Source organism: Frieseomelitta varia, unplaced genomic scaffold, assembly GCF_011392965.1.
Source record: "Frieseomelitta varia isolate USP_RPSP 00005682 unplaced genomic scaffold, Fvar_1.2 scaffold_185, whole genome shotgun sequence".
NCBI classification, from domain to species: domain Eukaryota; kingdom Metazoa; phylum Arthropoda; class Insecta; order Hymenoptera; family Apidae; genus Frieseomelitta; species Frieseomelitta varia.
This window is the reverse complement of record NW_025109583.1, coordinates 1446072-1469227: the sequence shown is the minus strand read 5'-3', so window position 1 is coordinate 1469227 and position 23156 is coordinate 1446072. Positions and strand designations below refer to the sequence as shown.

Here is a 23156-nt window from a genome sequence, read left to right as displayed (position 1 = left end):
TACGTAATATTAAATTTATATAAATTTATATAAATTCATAAATTATAAATTTTTCCATATTGCAATATGTACATTATTATATGGAATATTAAATTTGTAAATTTATATAAATTTATTATTATAAATTTATGAATTTATATAAATTTATAAATTCATATAAATTTATAAACTATAAATTTATAAATTCATATAAATTTATAAACTATAAATTTATAAATTCATATAAATTTATAAACTATAAATTTATAAATTCATATAAATTTATAAACTATAAATTTATAAATTCATATAAATTTATAAACTATAAATTTATAAATTCATATAAATTTATAAACTATAAATTTATAAATTCATATAAATTTATAAATTATAAATTTATAAACCATAAATTTATAAATTAAAAATTTATAAACTATAAATTTATAAATTATAAATTTTCCCATATTACAATACGTGTACCTCCAAATTTCCTATAAATGCATAAAAATCCACGATCTACTAATAATGCTCATTCTGAATTGTGGAATGTGCATTTTCGTATTCCAGTACTGCATGGAAATGGCCCGCCAAAGGATTAAGTGTATACGTTAATAGCTTACATTATGTGTAGATAATGTACCTATAATAGACGTCTAGAAATTATTGCATGAACGTAGACGATTTTGCGTGCCGTATGAACGTCTAGGGCTTGGCATCTGCACCCTCGATGGCAACACACGTGTCGTAAACACTTGATGTGTCACCCAAAATAATTCGTGGGCATGTGGGTCTCGCGTTAGGCATGATCGTTTCACTGGCCTGCACCAGAAGATATTTGAATCCCCAGGGGGACCATCTACGTAAATGGTTAATTTTCTATCGATATTTAAAGTTAATTTCCTATCATATGACGTGTGAAATTTAGTACCATTTCACGTCCTTCGTTTCAAACGAAAATTTATTAAAATCCCACGCAATCAACGACAAATTTATTTGCAATTCTCTGTCATTTTCTTTTCTCTTTAATTAATTTACGCTGTCGAATTTTTTCACTAATTCTAATCTATACTTTGAGGTCCATTATTAAACTCGTGGTGAAGAAAAATTACAAAGGAAACTTTATTAGAAACATTCAAACTAATTTAATTAGCAGTCTATCGTAAAGATTGTGTATGGCGAATATTTATTTTGAATTTATATCATTTTTAATAACATTGTACGATCTAACTGTAGTGAACTAATTCCGTTAGATTTAATTACACACGTTTACAAAATAATTTAATTAATTAAACATGTATCACAGCCATTTATATCTGTATCAAAATGACGAAACTTTCAATAGATTCAAGTTTATTACACTTGTTTCAAGGAAACTACGAACAATTGTATCAAATTTCAGAAACTCGAAACTTCGCGTCACATCGTTTGGAAAAGACAGAAATTCTTCGTCTGTAGCGCTTCTAGCTGCAAGTAATTACAGCAGGTTAATCTAAGTAAAGGACGAATGGATAAAAAAAGAAGAAAAATCTATAAATAAAACTGAAATCGCAATCAAACGATAGGAGAAAAAAGAAAAAAAAAAAATGGCCTGACAGGTCTTTGTGCACGCTACTGCTGATCTTGTTACGTATCTGAAACGAATGGACAGCGTATCAGGTTCTCGCATGAGAGACTTTTAAAGAGGGTCGTCACGTTCGATGCAATCTGCCACCATTGACACGACGCGACTCCATGAAACTTCGAACGACGGTATTCACAGCTATTCACGTATTTCCAACTGTCTGCCACATATACGTTGCAATTACACGCATGCACATCGACTATTAAACAAATAAATTTGATGGTAACAGATGCGATAGTTAATTGCAATTCATTGAGCAGAAATCGTAATTAGACGGATCGCAATTACACGCGGAAAATTCAGTGTATTATACTCGTGTACGATAAATAACTACCGACACACTGATTTCGAGGACGAGGAATCAAGCTTTGAGAAAGATAAAGAAAAGAGAGAAAAGTGGACCGACTCTGATCTTTACTTCCGTTGAGAAGCTAAGTACAGAGGGAAACTCAGTAGAAATGAAAGAAAGTAATAACATAAAAGTGAAAAAGCTTGTAAGGATTTAATCTTGAAAAATGTGATGCGAAATTAGAAAATTAAAAATAAGAAGAACAGTGTAAGAGGGATTGAAAGCGGAAGAATACGAAAGTAATTGATAATTCGAGCCAACTTGAACATCAAATATGTGTAAAAATTGACCAAATAATTATTAGAAAAAAGAAAATAGAAATTGTAATTTACCAAAAAATACAAATGGCAAGAATACGATGAAATACTAGGTAACTGCTTTAATTACTATGTTATACTGCACCGACATAGTGCAAAAAATATCGCAGATAAACGTGATATTGCAATAAATATTGATGAATTGATCATGGTGACAAAATTAACTTGCTACCATTAGTTTGCATGGCTAACGTCAAATTTAATAGTGGAAAATAATCATTTATGGATATACCTATTACTGTTTATCATTTATTTTAACATTCCCTGAAATTATACATTAAAAGAGCATGATATAATTTAGTAATTTCTTATTTAAAAAAAAACACTTGTTTTATTAATTTGTTTTATTAGCTTAGAAAAACTTGACTAAAATCTTTGGGATTATAATTTCATATTCTTTTTTTTTTTGTTTGAAAACTAAATTTCCTGAAATTAAGAAGATAATATAAAAGAGAAATTAAAAAATATTACTGTACGTTTCTCATTATTTATATAATTTAAATATTACGTATTTATTTTCATACGAAGTATTTTATTATTTAAATTTCAATATTTCATTATTTAAAGGATTATTCTGTTATTTGAATTAAATCTATATTAAAAAAAAAAAAAAATCATATCATTCAGTATGAAAAAGTGAAAATTAACGACATCTACTAATTTATGAGAACAGGACGTGAGAATTAATTTTTTAAATTTAACATTTCGGTATTTTATTTACCAAAGCACTTCAATTAGCTTTCAAATAGCGACAAATTCAGAAATTCTTGCAGAATTGTACACGAAATGTTTTACAAGTCGTGGGACAATTTCCAGTTGTTTGAGAATTATTGTCACACCATATGCGAACATTTATTTTTTGGAAGTAATCATTTATCAGAAAGTTAAAAATATTTTCAACAAAAATCAATTTTAAAGTTTGACATGTACAACAAAGCATTGAAAAATTTCCTGAAAAATAGCCGTGATTCCTTTTACCGTGAGCTTTCATGATTGATAGGAACGTAAAGCTGTAAAATAAAAAGAAATTAAATGTACCGAAAATTAATTGAATGTATTAAAAAAAATCTGTTTTTGATAAAAATCAATTTAAAATCTTGGCGTATAAATCGAGATATTGAAAAGTTTTATAATATTGTTACAGTCGCAAGTTTATATTTTTCAGTTCGTACTTTTCGTGAAAATGCTAGAAAAATTGCAAATCGTAGAAAATTAAATAAAAAATATATGTGTGAAATTTAAGAAAATTAAATGCAAAGAAATGTAAACATCTGAACTGAAGGACATAAAATTTCAAAAATTGATAAAACGACTATTGAAAATAAATTTTAACGTTCAATTTGCCAAAAACGTATTACATATCGATTGTACAAATATACATTGAAATTATTATTATTATTATTATTATCATAAATTGTATGCAAAAAAATTGTGTTATTCTTAATATTCATAAATTCCAAACAAAATGCTATTAATTCCAACAATTATTAATAGATTGCCGATACATATGAAAATTCATATTTTGACGAATTTGAAAAATGGAACTCTGTACACGGAATTATTTTACAAATATTATCACCGGTGTCCACTATAATTTCATACGTTTTTACGTGTTACGTGCTCCTCAAATTCTCCGCAAAGGCATGGAATGCAATTCTATGTTTCTGCCAAAATCAATATGAAAACGGCACTTCAACAAAGTTTTACAAAATATCCATTTGTTCATCATTTTAGAAATTATTCGATCAGATATTTATTATGCACGCACGCGTGAAAACAGAACACGTATTGGTGAAATGCGATTCTCGAGTCTGAAACTGACTTCGCCGTCGTTCCAAACGTTGCCGCTGAAAACGGCACTTCAACAAATTTTTACAAAATATCCATTTGTTCATCATTTTAGCAATTATTCGATCAGAAATTTATTATGCACGCACGCGTGAAAACAGAACACGTATTGGTGAAATCCGATTCTCTGAAACTGATTTCGCCATCGTTCCAAACGTTGCCGCTGAAAACGGCCCACCACGATGGAAAGAGGGGAAGAGACAATAGCGGCGCATTCGTCGAGGTTAAACTTATCGCGGCACACGTTATACTCGAAATCAGCGCGCGCCTATCTACGTATTGGAGAAATGCACAGGAATCATTCGAAGTTTCCGCGAAAGTACGATTGCGGCAGATGGCTCGACTTGGAGGAACATTCAGGTCGGAAATGGACGTTTTGTATTTTTCGTTCGACGTTCCGCGTTACCGGAAGAAAGGCAGAGGTTGATATTTTTTTCCCCGCCCCTCGGTCAAACCGTTCAAGAGCGAGAATCGACAGTTTCGACAGGGATGCCACTCTCCACATCTCGATACTCCCCGTCGATTATTAACTTTTCGCGCCGTTAGTTTTTAATGAAACTCCCACCTGCGACTAGTTCCTTTTTAATAAAACTCCCCGCCGGGGGACCTTCCATTCTTCCGTTTTTACATTGAGTATTAATCCGTGTCACGTGACCACGTCATCGTTATTGTTCCGCGATAAAATTGCACGAACATCCACGTCCTACGTTGCCATTGTCTCGATGTTATACCTATTATATTTAAATGTACCATACATACAGATAAGATGTCACGAATATGGGCTTGATCGATCTCTTCTCTGCGTTTGCGTGATTGAAATTTTTGCGTGTTTGAAATTGTCAGCGAAAGTTCCTGTCACTGACACCAGTTATTTACTGTTTATTTGTTGTTGCAACTTTGGAATTTCTGATTTTGGCTTAATTTTAATATTCAAATGAAATTAAATGACTGAAGCTTAATAAAAATGTGACACTAATATAACCTATATTCAATATAAACTTTTACAAAAACAGTTTTTAATATTGTTTTTTTCATTGTTTAAGTTTTTAATATTATTTTTTTTTTATCACGTTTCGTTGAAACCTGTTTCTTTTTCATCTTCAGATGTATCGTAAAATTTTGTTTCATGTGTTGCAATTGTAATTTAATGTAATGTAATAAGTAATGTGAATGTAATGTAACTTTATTTATGTATCGTTAAAATTTTATTTTATTAGATTTTGTACCTGTGTTAATGTGTTATTTTTATTCAAAGTCGGAGGTCAAGGTATAAAAACAAAAATACCTACATGTGTCATATAATGACAACTGCCGTTTATAATTTAAAAATTATTCGAATAATTGTTTTTAACGTTTTCATATGAATATTCAATCTATTTATTTTGACACATAAATATATGCGCTCATTTTATCAAACTTCACTTTTTTCTAAAAGTTCAGATTATCTCTATACAGCCATTTAATTTCTTTTAAAAATATTTATAAAGTAAATATTTACAGATTTTTTTCTTGATGAAGATTTACGAGATGTATATTAAATGTGAAATTAAAACGTATAAAGATCGTAATAATGAAATGTGCGTAATATTAAGATAAAATGAAACGTATTGCCTTTTAAATTAATTCATACATATGTTATAACATATTCGTAACTCTTCCTCGTACTTATCATTACACATTACATTTTACAAATAGATACTGTTTGCTGTTATAATCATTTATTCGATTATAGAAGATTATAGATCTACTCGATTACACGAAACAAAGAAGCTAGAAATAAAAGGGAAATAATTTATATTTTATTTGCAACACTGAAATGAAAAACGTGGCATAGTTTGTAACATAAATTCAATAAACACAAATCGGAAATTAAATTTATGAGATAGTCACTATTACGCTACCACTTAAAAGTTATCGATGATCTTCAAATCCAACAAAAAAAAAAAAAAAAAATTAAATTAAATAACAATTAAAATCTAATAATCTAATGATAATTAAGAAAAATTTCTTTCCATCCATCAATGTTTGAATCTTTTTAGTGCAACTTTGTCTGGAGAAGTATTTTTATACAACAAATGAACACGGCAGATATTTGGATGATCCCGTTTAGCTCGAGACGTCTCACATAATTGATGATATCAAATCAAACAAATGGAGAAGGAAGGGACGAGAAGAAAAGCCGAGAGGAGAAAAGAACACGCAATTAAATCGTTCGAAGGAAGTTTTCCAGTGAAAAGGAAATGACATCCATTTGTACGTGTCAAAAGTTTCACGCTCTTCCCTTTTCGTGTGAAACTGATTCAAGCTTTGATAAAAGCTTCCGGAATGATAAACGCTTCCTGTCTAACGGGACAATTAAAAATTTTCACCCAAAACATTCGATCTGTATGGAGGTTTCTAGGAGATCCTTTCAAACAACGACAGAGCAACGTTATTGGTAAATATATAACGTCAATAACGCCACAACAATGTACACAGTTGGCTCACACCATGTGAGATGATTCACGTGAACGTAAGATAAACCTAGAGTCTTACGTGCAAGTGCCCTAACTCCACAAACTATTTAGCTACAACCTGCAACATAAACAAAGTACCTCCTCCTATTCAGACGATTACCACAATTAAATTAGAAAAACATACTAAAGTTATTACACCGCATTATCACGTACACGAAGTATTCTTAAGAATGGCACTTTTTATTTCTTCTCTAAAAGAAAGGGTGTGAACTTCTGAGGTCCAGAAAAGGCGACAGCAATTCCATAAAATAACCAATTATTTCATATGTGAAAAGTCTTTTTTGTTTGAGAAAAATTATGAAAGTTATCTCTGATTTAAAAAGATTAGAAAATTATATGATCAGAGGAAAAATTTGATTTCAATTGATCTATTCGTGTACGCAAATCTTGCAGTGTGTACGATCTGTAACACTGATCAATAATAGAAACATATTAGATGAAGTGTTGAATACTAAGAGTCTCCTCTAGTTTGAGGAAAATCGATAACTTGAATTATTAAATTATTATTATTGGAGTTCTGTAAAATCAAACTCATCGGTTTTCATTAAAAATTCATCAGTTTTCATCATTAAAAATGTATCGTAACGATTCCTAAGACATAAAAACAGGTTTGTGTTCAACACCATGAGAATATAATACGTCTAATAACATTTCTAATAACATTCATCTTGCAAATCATCCTTTGTAAACTTACTAGAAACTTTATAAATAAACTGCGTATTTCCATGCACTTTTAAATTTTTATAATAACATAATAAAAGTAGTGGAATATATCTAAATAGAAATTTTGTTTATTATTATAGTAAATATTCGCCTTTGGATATTTTATTTACTTTTGTACACTATATGCATTGGTTGCACTTTTAGTTTTCTATAAATATATAGAATTATTATCGAACAAACGAACTGTTGCTTGGAAAAAAGTTTTCACTTATAACCGTTGTGATGTTTAATTTTTTTAATCACGTAGTTTTCTCTTTACATTCATCGTCTCAACGTCTCAAATAAACAACGAGCTACTGATTTTCTTTCATACAAATTTTTAGGATAACTGTTACTTCTGAGCCGTGGTGTTTGAAATATCGATTGAAGAAGAAATTACACATAACTGAGAAAAGTGTAGTCATCACGCTTTACTTCTTTCCGCCGCAGGTTGAAAGTTTTCTCTTCGCAGAAGAAGCAAAGAAAGCGAAGATTTTCGTTGAAAGTGGAAGGCGAAGTAGAGGAAGCTTTTGACGATGATCAACGAGAATTTTATGTAAATTCACATGTAGTACAATGACTGTTCACACATATCACACTCAACTCAGTAATTGAGACACTATTTTTAGACGACGTTCATGTATGTTACTCTTAAGAAAATTTTTGAAAAAAACTACGTGATTAAAGAATTAAACATCACAACGGTTATAAGTGAAAACATGTATGCATATATTTTTAATGAACATAACAGCCACGAGAAGCAGAAAAATTTCACTATGCATTTTTACAACCTCCGAAAGCAGTAAGAAAACACAATAGTCTGGTGACGCTGTAGAATTTTCGCGTAAATATTGTGCGAGTAAATATTATGTTATAATTTTTGTCATATAGAGGATTATATTGTAAAATTTAGAATGATTTAGAAAATTTATTCATCGTGTGCATCAAAATTTATTGATTAAATTTCATCTCAGTTCCGAGAGAAAACTTAATATTTCGACAAATCTAGATGTAGAAATGCAGGAGTCTACATTTTTTAGAAAATGTAGAATAGAGTCAAATTTTTTAAATTATAATTTTTAAAATATAAATAACTTCTTTCTCTCTAATTGTAATAAACTGTACTATATTAATACATATAATAAACTAAATAAAAGTATGTTAGTACAAACAACTATTTAATATTACTTTTAATTTTTATACAATAACAATTGTTGCTTTGAATTATTTTTAACACTAAACTAAATTACGAATAATATTCAAGAATCGTGTAAATATTATCTAAACCGCACAGAAATTATCTAAAAATTTTGATTCTTTTAAAATACTGAAAAGCATCGAGATCATAAATTATTTCAAAGCTGAAAAGTATATTAGAAACGTCACGTAATGTAGCGTTGCACACACACACACACACACACATATACACACACACACATATATATATATATATATATACATATTAAAATCAGTAAATGAGCGGAGATAAATGTAATTTGCATTTACGTCACACGGACTTTTCTAAATTAATAAACATACAGTTGCAAGTTGCAAGAAAGGTCGGCAACACATTTACTAACTACATTTAATCCGATTAAGTTGTATTATATGCCCGAACACTGCAATAAACCAGTTCACGAAAGGCACGTGATATTTTCATGTCTAGCTTAACCAGTTAACTAATACGCCGCATAATTCGCTTTGTGTGCTATCTGTTTCGGATAACTTAGATTCGTTAAGCAACGAAGGCCAAACTAGACCAAACTCTGTAAGAAGAGGGTCATAGGTTTGAAAATTTGTTTAGAGATACACAAAGGCGAGTGAAAGTATTCGCTTGACGAAACATTATCTACATTTCAAATTTTTATGATTTTATAAATTTATAAATATATTATAAAATATTAAATATTGAATATATTATAAAAATATAAATATATTATGAAATATTAAATATTAATATTATCATTATTATACTATTATAAAAAATATATATATTATAAATATATATAAAATATTAAATATAAATATAATATTTAATATTTAATAGTATTAAATATATTATAAAATATATATATATGTTATAAATATATTATAAAATATTAAATATTAATATAATATTTAATATTTAATAATATTAAATATATTATAAATATATTTATATAAAAAAAAAATAGTCGTATCGAAGTACGAAGCCTCCACTTCAACACACACACGTTAATTTTTTCCTCACGATCGTGCAGCAAATAGAAAAGCAAGGATTTTGTCTTCTGAGAATTGTAGAAATTCAAATTCAAAAAACATTAAAAAATCTTCTACGAGACTAAATCTACCATGGCCTTGAAGATTGAAGTCGTCTCTTTACAACGATTTCTTAAAACTGTCGCTGTATGATCTTTTTACAGGAAGTCATTTTACAGGAGCATTTTTGCAGCAATTTGGAACATTTCTATAATACTCCATCAATATCGGAAAGTGTTTCTGTCCCGAAGTTTGCGTGACCTTTTTTTCCCCTTAAGAACAGTACTAAAGTTCCGTGAGAAAGTGTTTGATAATTTTACTGAACATTATAAACTATCACTTGCCATAAACAACCGGCAAACTTCGTATATGGTTCGTGCATTTTTTATATCGAACACCATCGATTTTCCGATAAACCACTAACCTCACCCAAGAGAATTCAGACGATCCCTTGATATTGAGAAAGTTACGAACTCACACGCTTGCCGAGGTAAGCATCTACATGAATATCAGTGAATATCAATTAGAAAGACAAATAACAAAATTCAATAGATATTCATGACACAACTTGTTACAGAACATGGAGTTAATTTACACTGATATATATGTATACATATATATTTTATATGCGCTCTTAAATAAAAAAAAAAATAAAAATATTATACAGTGTTTATAATTCATTTCAAGCTTGGAGTTATCGCCGAGATAAGAGAGAAACAAATATCAATGATAAACTAGAACAAAAAAGGGTTGTTTGCACGTAACGAATTTTCAAAGACCGTGCCATCATAATTAAAGTTTTAATTAGTTGAAAAGAAACTATTAAAGTTTACTTAGTATTTAAAAGTTTCAAGATAAGTTTACAAAATATTATCTAGTCTTATTAAATTAATTTTCGAGAAATGAAAAGAATCAAGAATAAAATTATATTAGAATGCTTATAATACGTTTCAAACTTGGAGTTGTTGCCGAGATAAGAGAGAAACAAATATCAATGATAAAATAGAACAAAGGGTCGTTTGCACGTAATGAATTTTCAAAGACCGTGCCAGCATGTATTCTCGTCAATTATTTTCCAAGGCAAAAGATCAACAATAAAATTTTATACATGTTACAGTGCTTATAGTACATTTCAGACTGCGAGTTACTGCTGAAACAATAAGAGAGAAACAAATAGTCTGTGATAAAATAGAACAGGGCGTTGTTTAAATTTTCAAAGACCGTACTAGCACATTAATTAGTCGAATAAAGTTAATGAAGTTTATTCAGTGCTTAAAAATTTCAAGATAATTTTATAAATATATATTATATTATATATTTATATATATATAAATAAATAGATATATATACATATATATATATATTTATATAAAATATCATTAAATTATACATATATTTATATATAAATAAATAGATATATATACATATATATATATTTATATAAAATATCATTAAATTATACATATATTTATATATAAATAAATAGATATATATACATATATATATATTTATATAAAATATCATTAAATTATACATATATTTATATATAAATAAATAGATATATATACATATATATATATTTATATAAAATATCATTAAATTATACATATATATATTTATATAAAATATCATTAAATTACTTTTCGAGAAAAAAATCAGCACATATTACAAAGCTTACGATATATATTTCGAACTTCTAATTATTGCTAAAGTAACGAGAGAGAAACAAATATATCGATGATGAGGAGAGAACAGTTTGCGTATGAATGAATTTCCAAAGACAGGATGAAACGAAAACTATCAAAGTCCTTAATATCTACCAAAGTACTTAATATCTGAAAGTTTCAAGACAAGTTTACAAACAAATTCGAGGAAAAGAATCGACGGTAAAACTTCGTACACACACTGACAGTGCTTACAAACAAATACATCGAGTTACTGCCGAAATATAACGATAAGAGAGAACCAAACAAATGTCAATGAGAAGGTGGTACAAGATGTTTGCGCGTAATGAATTTCCAAAGATCGTGCATTTCTTGTATTATAACGGCAGTCACGGACTGCTCAGAGCGAATTCATCCTGGATGCGGAGGAACTGCATCAATGACGCAAACAAAGCAAAAGGGGTCCAATGTCAGTTGGCATTACTGGTCAGCCAACCACCGTCTGTTCCATTTGTCGCGCAGACGCGTCATCATGAAGTCATATTTCACGACTTATGGTAATTACAATCTACCACCCAGGAGTCCCTATATACAGCGGTGTATGTACATGCGTGAGCAGCAGCATGGGAGAGACTCTTTATCAAGGGCGTTCATGTTTATTTATACACGGTCACAGAGGAGACACGCGACGCCATAGTGTGTACACCCGGCTCAGACGTTTCACGCGTCTCGAAAACAAACAAACGAACGACAGAGAAACTCCGGCGAGCGACCAAGCAGGAGCGTATTACGGTTTTCAAGGGACGAATTCTAGCCATGTCAATCTTCGGTATACGGCCCTGACCGCGACACAAATCGTCGCTTCGAACAGCAATTATTGTCTGCTCGAGGAGAACCTCCACGTAGCCTTTCTTGCACCTCTTCGCGAATCGAACTCGAGGAAACATGTCACGATTTCCAAAAACTGAAATTTTCTCATTGAAATTTTGACAATTGAATTGTACCGGATCGTGACTTACGAAACGTTTCAGATTCTGAACATACAGTTCACGTTGGATATTTCTGAGAATATATATTATTAATCGAAACAGGTACCATTTGCATTCGCGGTACTCTTTCAACGAGATTCTAATGAAAGTATAAACTTTTGAAGAAGTCCTGGTTTTCAGAAGACTTCTGTCTCTGAATATTTCCTAAGACAGAGATTGATTTCAAACTTCTAAAACTTTCTTAAGGTTTACTTAAGGGACATTCAAAGTATACTCGAGGAATGTTCAAAATATGGCAATAATAATTTATATTTAAAGATACTTGATTAATGGAACAGATGCAACGGTTTTCAGAATAAAATGAGCTACAGAAGGACGAAAAGGACAAAAACAAAATACAAGGCATAAACGATAGTTTTATATGGTATATAAACAACATTACATAAATTCTTTATCGACAATATACTGGAAAAAAAGAACGTTGTCTACAAGTCATACGTAAAAAAGATAGAAATACACGAGTGAAATAAATGTTACACTAAGTGTTAGATTAGGAAACTGTCTGAAGATATAAAATTGAATGGCAGAAATTAGAAAAATTGATGGTTATCCGAAAGAACATCACAACTAGAATTGCAGGATATTACAAATGCAACTTAAAACTGATAATAACTTAAAAAACTTAAGTAACTTGAAACGATAGTAACTTAAAAACGAACAAAAAAAAAAAAGACAATTTTTTCTTATAACTTACAATTTGATGATTTTTTTTGAATTCTTAGTCTTGTCAATAGTCTTCTTGTCTAGTTAATAGACACACTAATTCAGAAAATGAAAATAAGAGAAAGAAGCAAACATCGGACGAGACAATTTTTCAAGAAACGAAACATTTTATATTACGAAATAATTTTATGTTATATAAGACTCATTAGATATCGGATATTATAGATATTACTCTATAGATGTAGAAAATCAATATTCACGTATTGATACGAACAGATGAAACTTGTCAATGGAGATGTCATAAACGCCTTGACAAGGAATACGAGTAATTCATAAGCACAAAGGTCGTCCTTGAATCTAGATTCTCCAGTGACATATAGATACCACCATCATGTTAATATCCCAGATCGGCCAAAGATTCGAGGATCCTACGAAGACGAGATCCTATTCCAATTGGAATCGTAATTAATTCGACGACTGTAGGATTATACCTATTCTTCAAGAAAAAATATTAACTTATTAAAAAGTATTCATTTATTAGTTTGGGAAATATTTTACTTTTAATTGTATAAAAATTAATGAGGGCAATGTGAACACTTCGTCTTCGACACAGATTACTATAGATTTTACAGAATAAAATATGTTCTAAATTAACAAAGTGATCAGGTTACATGGTTCACCCTGTAATTATACATCAGAATCAGAATTCAGTCTCTGAAGCTCTTGAACCAACAATGTGTTTACACGTCTCAGTAAATTATTTATCAACAGGTTCATTTAACAAATGTAACACCATTATTATATAATAAAACGACCGATCTTTTGTCTTAATCCAAAATTAAGTTTGAAAGAAAACTACGGTTGATAGAGAAATTTCGAACTTAAAAGTGAATTTAGCATTCGTAAAATATCCGTTTTTGATAAATGAATTTAGAAACGATATAATTATTCGGACGCTGATTCTACGAGGTTCGAAATTTTTTTATCAACATCATTAATAAATAGAAGCTAAAAACATCCGTTTCATCTATTCTCTATATCTGTATGTTATAACATACTCGATTTTGAATATTTTATATATATTTATATATTAATATATTTTATATATATAATTTGTATATATGTAATATTTTATATTATTTATTAAAAGCAATATTTATTTCTGCGTATTGCATGCACTGGATGCAACTTCCAATTTTCCATAAATGCACAAAATCTGCAGTAATTACACGTTCATTCGATTATGATTGCGTTTAAATAACTCGAAATTTGGTTTCAACAGCAATTTTAAAATTCACAATACGTGATACTAAAAGAAAATAGAAACCCGTCGAAACCAGAGATTTTCATCACGGACATAGATGCGTATTATACGAACAGACGTAAATCGTCAATGTGTTCATACACGGGTGTCCTGAATTCAAATGTCAAACTTTCGTGAAAATTCGTAGAAAGTCGATAAACTAAGGAAAAAAGTTCTTCAGAAGTTTGCTCGTTTCCGCTCCATTTTAGAGAAAATTGTAAAAAAAAAAAGAAAGAAACAAGTTTTCATTCTCTCACTTATTCAATCAGTTTATTAAAAAAGCAACTGAGAGATCAAACCGTAGTTTAGTGTATCAAATATTTTATTTATATTAGAACAATGTCCAATATTATTATTATATATCTTATATTATTAATTTATTATATATCTTTTATCTATTATTATATATCTTATATATAATAATAGATATATATTACTATAGATAATAATAATATATATATTATTAATATTATTATATATCTTATATTATTTATATTAGAACAATGTCTGCAACAAGATCTCTTTCATTAAATAATATAGTACAATATTACGGTATAATATTAATATATTATGGCATAATAATACGCATGATAAAATAAATGATAATAAGTGAAAATAAATAAGTGGAACAACGAAAACTTTTCTTCGAAGACGGCGGGACAAAAAACGACAGTAAAGGTTCCCTTAAAGAACATTCTTTTTCAGTTTATCGGTCCTCCGCACGAGTTGCCGAAGTTTCGACATTTAAATTCGGGACATGTTTCATAAACGGCAATTCTAACTTATCCGAATTTCAAAATGGAACAGCATGGAATCTCTGGGTTGCATAGCGGATAGCCACACAAGTATAATATCGGTGTCGGTGTATCGAGAATAAGGAACGCGAAGTCGCATCGTTGTTCCCGATCGGTACTCCTCTCTCCGAGAAGTTCAATCCCTCCAGAGATCTTGTAAGTCATATCATGTCGGTGTTGCAGGGTTGGCCGCCATTGTGCGTTAAAGATTTATATCGAGGGACATCGTTTCGATCAACGCCCTCGATACCAGAGCTACACAAAGTGTTGTCAGAGAGCGTGCATTTTTATGAATTTAACAATTCGTTTGTCGTTGTAACAGGCAAACGTCATTTACTGTACGCGAGTAAATGTAACCTCGTTCGACGACAATAAACTCCTTAAGGATCGTTACTCAATCTTTTTCTCGCGCGTAATTCAGCGACCTCGATCGAGAAACGAAAGACGCTACGCGAAGAATTTGTCAGAGGAACACGACTTACCTGAGAAGAGTGCACGGTTCGTTAACATCCCTTCAGATCTTAAGCTTACCTGAAACATAAAAATTAGAATCGTGAAACAAATCTGTACCTGTGTGTCTGGATTTTCGAGCATGATTTTATAGCAGAATGATTTGCTTCAGAGTTGGGCATTACTCGGATAAAATTTTATGTACTATTTCTTTTAGAAACGAAGATCTTCGATTTTTTTAAAATAAAATGCTACATATTTTTTTCTGTTGTATACTTATACTATATTTTTATATTATATTATATACTTTGTTATTATTATATAATATGTTCACATTATATTATATGAGAGATCATTCACAAAAATCGAATCAAATATTTGAACGAAGAATTAATTTATGAAACATACCGTCAAGTTGTAAATAATCTACATTATAATCTTAAATAAGTACACGCAAGAATAAAAATGAAAATTTAATTTAATTTGAGCAACCAGAAAATATGCATTCTTTCGTGATAAATGCATCGTCCGGAATATCGTCACGACGCGTGATTCCTGCGTGTACATTTATTGCAGAATTCTATTTACCGCGGTTAGTTGCATTGCGTGTAACGTTAATCCTGAACGATTTATTGGAATCGATTAATTCCTATAACAGCAGCAGCAATGAGCATCTATGTTTAAATGGACCGCTTATGCCTGTAATTGTTCTAATTAAATTACGAGGTCCGGTGCAATGTCCGATCACAGTGAATTCAAACTGAAATAAATCGACAGCCGACGGTTTTAAACAGTGCCAATTTCGGATTGATTATAAAATTTTATCGTAGTGTTACATGTACCTACATGTACCTAGATGATAAAGAATAAATAAAGACTAAAATGCTTTTAGGTGTTTTTATTTATAATTCTGCAAGTATTAGACCATAAATAATAGAATTCGATGAAAATAAAAAATTATTAATTATTATTAATTGATCAGTGACGTTCCTTTCACTTTATATATTTACTTTTCTATTAAATTTCCCTTTATATATTTTTAAATTATATATTTACTTTTCTATTAAATTCTCTACTTCGGTTTCAGAAAATTCACGTATTAATGAGTTCCAATATTTGAAATACCATTATTTGAAGACTTTCATTATTTACGACAGTAAATTACATTGTATCAATAATACGCAAGTAGATGTACTTATACTTTGAAACGGTCGTCAATATATCTAATAGTTTATGAAATTTGTAATTCAAAAATTTAGGGAAATAGTCGAGTCAAAATCAAAATTAATGAATCTTCGTTTTCAAAAAAATAGTAATTAAAAATCAATTTGATACGCAAATAAGTAAATAAATAAATAAATATATATATAAATTAACATTAAATTCGAATAAATCGTTAAATATTGTTCTAAAAATTTCATTTAATAAATAACAGTTATTTTATAATAATTTTATATTATATTTATTCATATATTTTATAATAATTTTATATTATATTTATTCATATATTTTATAATAATTTTATATTATATTATATTCATATATTATAATTTATTATTATATATATTATATAATATACAATATATTTAAATATTTACTATATCATAATTTTATAATAAGAATTACAAAAAAAATCTAATAATAATAAAATCTAAAGATTAGAAATAAACGAGACTTTTTTTTTACATGTATAAAGACAAAAAGAAGATATTAACGTGATATCATCAAAGAATTTTTGAAGCAGAACAAAAATTAGGTAATTCCATTTGAGACTAGCAAGCATTATTAAACGATACTTTTCTGAAGAATGTAAGCCTCTTATGTGCGAATTGAATGAGATAATGGACAATGCGCTTTACCACATAGGATTATTAGATAATGGAATTATGAAAAGAATTTCACGAGATAATTAAGTCTATTACGTGAACAGCGTTGTTTAATTGCCGATCTACCTTCGTCGTGCATTTTTGCCAAATCACGAAAATCAGTGGAAATTTGGAAACATTCTCAACCCATTTTAATATTAACATATTTTATTATAACTTTTTATATGAAAAATTTAATATCAATTGAAATGCAGAGAAGTACCAGCACAGTTTGAAATGAATGTAAGTAAATGTATTCTGAACTGGAAATCTTTTTATCAAGACGTTTAGAATAATAAATACTTAAAATTTTCACAATTCATTTGACACGAGAAATATTAAAACGAAGGAACATTTAATTCGAAACAACAAATACTATGAAGAATAAAAAAGCTTTTCTCGATATCTTCTTTTGCAGAATTTGAAACTCACCGATGTTTTTTCAAAAAGAGAAATCTATAACGCTATGATCTTCACACACAACTTTGAGCACAAAAAACTCAGAAATATGGTAAATAATTTTGTTTTAACATCCAAATTGATATGCTTTACTTTATTTTAGTTATCCAAATTATTTCCTTTTTGTTTTACAAATTTGAAATCTGCACATTGTGACTACTGTAACTGACTGTACCCTTTTAAATGATTAATATACTTCCCCCTCTCTAATGAACATACCGGATTTGTAACAGTTCTTTGATTTTTTTGAATGATAAAATATTTTCATAGAAAGCTGTTCGACATTAGAACAAGTTGTCATTTCCTTGTTCAATATTTCTGTGAATAATGAATAAATTATCATGCTTAAAATGGAGCACATATATAGATACAGCGTACCAATCTATTATTTATAATACAGGATGTCTCAGCTAAAGGAGATCATCTGAATAATTCCTTTATTTTTTTATGGCACAATCTGCACAGTTTCAATTTTTTATAAAGCTAAAATGTTGTCGAAAGTTTGAATGTTTTGAATGAAACAAACTTTTCTGTCAAGTAATTTTCCCCTGTGCTTATTTCCCCAGATAATCAGTATTTTTTTCTATTTTAAAAAAATATATTTCGCATGACCTTGAAGAAGGCCAATGATGTGATAGAATTACTGCAGTGATACGTGAACATACTTGCATTATAAATGTTTCAAGTGTTTATCAACATCCAGAAGACGTGATGAATGGCATAATCAGTGCTTGTAAAATTAGTAATAACTTCATCACATTATTGATTTTCAAAATCATGCGAAGATCACGATTTAGATATACTTAAACGTATTTTTGCATTCGTTATCAGAGAAATACAACAGAAAAAAATTCTTCCAGGTTAAAAGATACCAGATCTTGAAGAAACACGGACAAAAAGTATTTATTTTTCTAAATATTTACATCCATTGGTTGAAACCATTGTTCAATAGCGAACATTTTTCATGTCATAAGAAATGAAGTAAATATTTAGATGGCCTCTTGAAGGAGATACGGCCTCCTATGACTGAAACACACTATATACATAGATATAGTCACTTCATTGCTTCAGCTATAGTGTATTTCACGTTCCACTATGGAAGCATTATTCCATGATATAGAATCTCTAACACGAGATCCGCATTGGATAACAAGTAGGTGTTGAGGAAGGTTGTATGCAGTAAGGTATCCCTTGTAAGCACGTAGTAACGCTACGAGTAATAATAGATAGAAAATCGCGGTTAGTTTAATCATTGTGCGATGCTGCGAAAATTATACCATTTATTTGGACTTATTAAGTTATATATCAACGCAACGCTCGAGATAAACGCCAACTGCTACACAAACTAATTTGTAGTTGTCCAACTAATAAAAAGAATATACAATTCTGCAGCAAGGGAACTTTTTTTTTACGTACTTGCAAAGTACAGTAATCGAGTGTTGCAAATAATATTTAAAAAGCTAGAGACATTATGTACGTAAAAGTGACAAATGTAAATAAAATTGTACACGATGTAACGTAAAATTAAATTAATGCTAAAATATTATCTTGAATAATACGTGTCGATTCAAAGCAGGCATTTAAAAAAAAAAAGAAATAAAATAACGTTAGATATAGAGTTAAAATACTAGTAATATTAGTAGTAATTATATTACGTTAACGATAATAACATATAAAATATTAAAACATTGAAATGCTTAATAGAAAAAAAAAAAAAAAAAAATACATCAAACTATTACTTCTTTGCAAAAATATTTTTTTCCTAATACTATTTTTATTAGTTTTTTTTTTACAAAACTAACGTAATAATATATATTATTATATTAATGTAATAATAATGTTTTAAATTTTTCTTTTTATTTACAGAACGTTATATCAATAATATGTTTCACATAGACCCAGAAAACGTACAACCAAAATTGAATGAACATATTCCAGTGAAAGATAGAAATCTTTATAATCAACTGGAATAAGGAAAGATACGATTATTTATTGGCAACTTTTTCGTGCAACTTTCAAATGTACAAGGTGTTACGCAATGTACATTTTTGTGACACGGGTGCATGCCTGGACGCATGTATCACCCAACGACCTTATGAACTTCTGCAAGCTGTTTCAAGACTGAATGAATGCCAGCACGTCTAAGAAAGGCGTGGCCAGGCAATGATCGAGTCACGATTTATCTCGGGTATCGCCACGAAAATGATTTTCTCCGATATCGTATCTCCGTCTACAAGGAAGAAACTATCTCGTATAACGTGACAGCCAGATATCCAGCAATTATAGGACACATCGAATGTCGGTTGGCAGCCTCGCGTTACAAAAGTTGCAAAAGCTGAGGTATAATTGATACTTCAGTTGTAGTAGATATACATATATCTTTCAATATGTTTTCAATTCTTACATTCATAAAAGTTCATTTCAAGACTTTTCTGTTTTTTTTTTCTTTTTTTTTTAAGAAAGTAATTAAAACATTTCAAAATTAAAATAATTTTTTAATATAGCATTAAAAGGAATGTCAACAATTTTTAACTTATTTGGAAAATGAGTATATCCAACTTTAATTACGAGTATATTCAAATTTTACTTTGTTTGTGTGGTCAAAATATTAAACGAAAAATTTGTTAAGAAAATTGATTCCAATTTTAAAAAAGAAATTTTAATTAATTAATATTTACCTATTATATAATTAATTAATATTTACCTATTATAATAAAATACACAGTAAAATATTTTCTTCCCAATTTTATCAACTTATTTTCACACAATTATTAATTTCGATATCAATTTTAATATTAAAAGAAATATTAATTTAATATTAATATTGATCATCACAAAATTCTTAATTTTCTTGTTGCATTCCATTATTTTAACGAATATTAACAAATCTCGATTCAACAATTAGTACATAAAACATATTCGTGCTTCGCGGACACAGTTGTAAAGAGTCTACTGGTATCGCTAAATTTTAAATGCAATAATATCCGATGCAACATCTATCGATACGGATCTGTTCTATATTTTACAATTTACGCTCGTACAAAGTACGCTGCTCTCAAATTCACATCGCTCAACAATACGAGTTTCCCCCGGTTTACTAAAAACGAAAGATCGATTTTTCCCAGTGAAGTTTCCCTACACTACCATTACGAGATTAATCTCTTCTCCATCTATCTCTAATTACCGTATATCGCGTCTCAAGACTACAACGTTCTCTGGCTTCACCGAGGAATAATGTTTCCCGAAGCGGGAAACGGAACGAAGCGCGCTGGTATTACGAGTCTCAAGTGTCATTTAACGAGTCATCTCCGGTTTGGCGGGGAAAGAAAGAAAGAAAGAAAGAAAGAAAGAAAGATAAAAAAAAAAAAAAAAGAAAAAAACACAGAAAAAAGCGGATGTTCAGCAGGAACGAATGCCAGCACGTCGGAGGGAAGGTGTGGTCGATCGACTGGCAGCCGGCAGCCGGGGTCACGATGATGTATCTCGCGCGCGAAGGAAACCTTCACGAGAACGATTTTCCGCGATATCGTGCGATCCCGCGTGAAGGGAGCGCGTGATCGAGAAACGGAAGACGATGCACACACAGGGGAGAGACAACTGGCAGAGAGAAGTAAAGGGCAGTGTCAGAGCGTTCAAAGTGCTCGGTGGTGGACTCACTGGGCAGCATACTGGTGATTACGTCAAGCGACCGTTATTTCAAGCGCCGCAACCCCGCGCACTATGGATAGCTATGTACGTGCCAGATGGCCGCACATATTCGAGGTGTGTCCGGCTAATATGACTGATTGCAATCTCCGAGAGAGAGAGAGAGTAGGCTAAGGCTCGCGACAGCCGAGCTCTGGCCACCTTCTAGCCAACTGCCTGTTGGTAGCGTGGCAGGCCAGCATCCGCTGCAGGTCCACCCGTCGGAACTTCGTCGGGATTCGTTGCATGCCTGTTGATTCTTGCCTGTTGGCAACCTCCGATGCCCCCGGCCAGACATGCTTTAATAAATGGAGTCCAGCGGAGGTTACAACCTTCATCAGCGAAGATACACCTGATAGTATCGGTAATCTCGACACGATACCCCGGGTACCATTACCGAACCGTCTACTGTGCGCTACGTGTATGACCAACCTGCGCGACCCGTTTTCAGACTCGCTATATAGTTATTATTTTATCGTGGCCCGTCTATAATTCGACTGATTGTTGCGTTTATCTATATGTATATCGATCTGTTGTCAGACAACCGTGTCGTCTCACTTTTAGAATCGGGGTTCACTTTTGCGTTGTTATTCTTGAAGTTTGTTACAACGTCGAGTATAACGAGGACGCAAGTGCTCCTGAAAGTGCTCGTCGATTTCGAAATTTGGTTTTTTTTTTTTAATAATGAGAAGATTAACTAACTTCTGAGACATCGATGTATTCGTTATAGCAAATAAGTATGTAATATATTAAATAAATTAAATAAGAGAAAACTTGACACTCGTGTTTAGGATTTATTTGTTGCATCAATGAAGATGCTAGTCAGTAAATAAAATTTACGTTATTTTTCTCAGTACATCAAAGTTTACGATTAATTTATGATCAAAGTATGTATGTATGGACTATATGAAATATTTCAAATTTATTGATGATATTACACGAATCAAAATACGTATTTTGACCGTTTCGGTACCATTACCGAACCGTCTACTGTACGCTACGTGTATGACCAACCTGCGCGACCCGTTTTCAGACTCGCTATATAGTTATTATTTTATCGTGGCCCGTCTATAATTCGACTGATTGTTGCGTTTATCTTTATGTATATCGATCTGTTGTCAGACAACCGTGTCGTCTCACTTTTAGAATCGGGGTTCACTTTTGCGTTGTTATTCTTGAAGTTTGTTACAACGTCGAGTATAACGAGGACGCAAGTGCTCCTGAAAGTGCTCGTCGATTTCGAAATTTGGCTTTTTTTTTTTTAATAATGAGAAGATTAACTAACTTCTGGGACATAGATGTATTCGTTATAGCAAATAAGTATGTAATATATTAAATAAATTAAATAAAAGAAAACTTGACACTCGTGTTTAGGATTTATTTGTTGCATCAATGAAGATGCTAGTCAGTAAATAAAATTTACGTTATTTTTCTCAGTACATCAAAGTTTACGATTAATTTATGATCAAAGTATGTATGTATGGACTATAAGAAATATTTCAAATTGATGATGAAATGTTATATTGAATGGAAAATTAATAAGTAAAAAGTCATTTTCAGATTTTGCAAAAATAAACAAAGAATGAAATCTGAAACATTGTTTGAGTGGAATAATATTTAGGAATAATATTACTAATAATAAGAAAATGGGACAC

At 30.2% G+C, this 23156-nt stretch overlaps 1 protein-coding gene across 1 annotated transcript in view; it reads right to left on the bottom strand.

The window, feature by feature from the left end:
- LOC122538993 (CCR4-NOT transcription complex subunit 6-like) overlaps window positions 1-23156 on the bottom strand; it is a 153140-nt gene that overhangs the window by 92420 nt on the left and 37564 nt on the right. The window contains exon 2 of the mRNA XM_043673547.1: window positions 15526-15574. Coding sequence (XP_043529482.1) covers window positions 15526-15574 — 49 coding nt within the window. The remainder of the gene's footprint in view (window positions 1-15525; window positions 15575-23156) is intronic.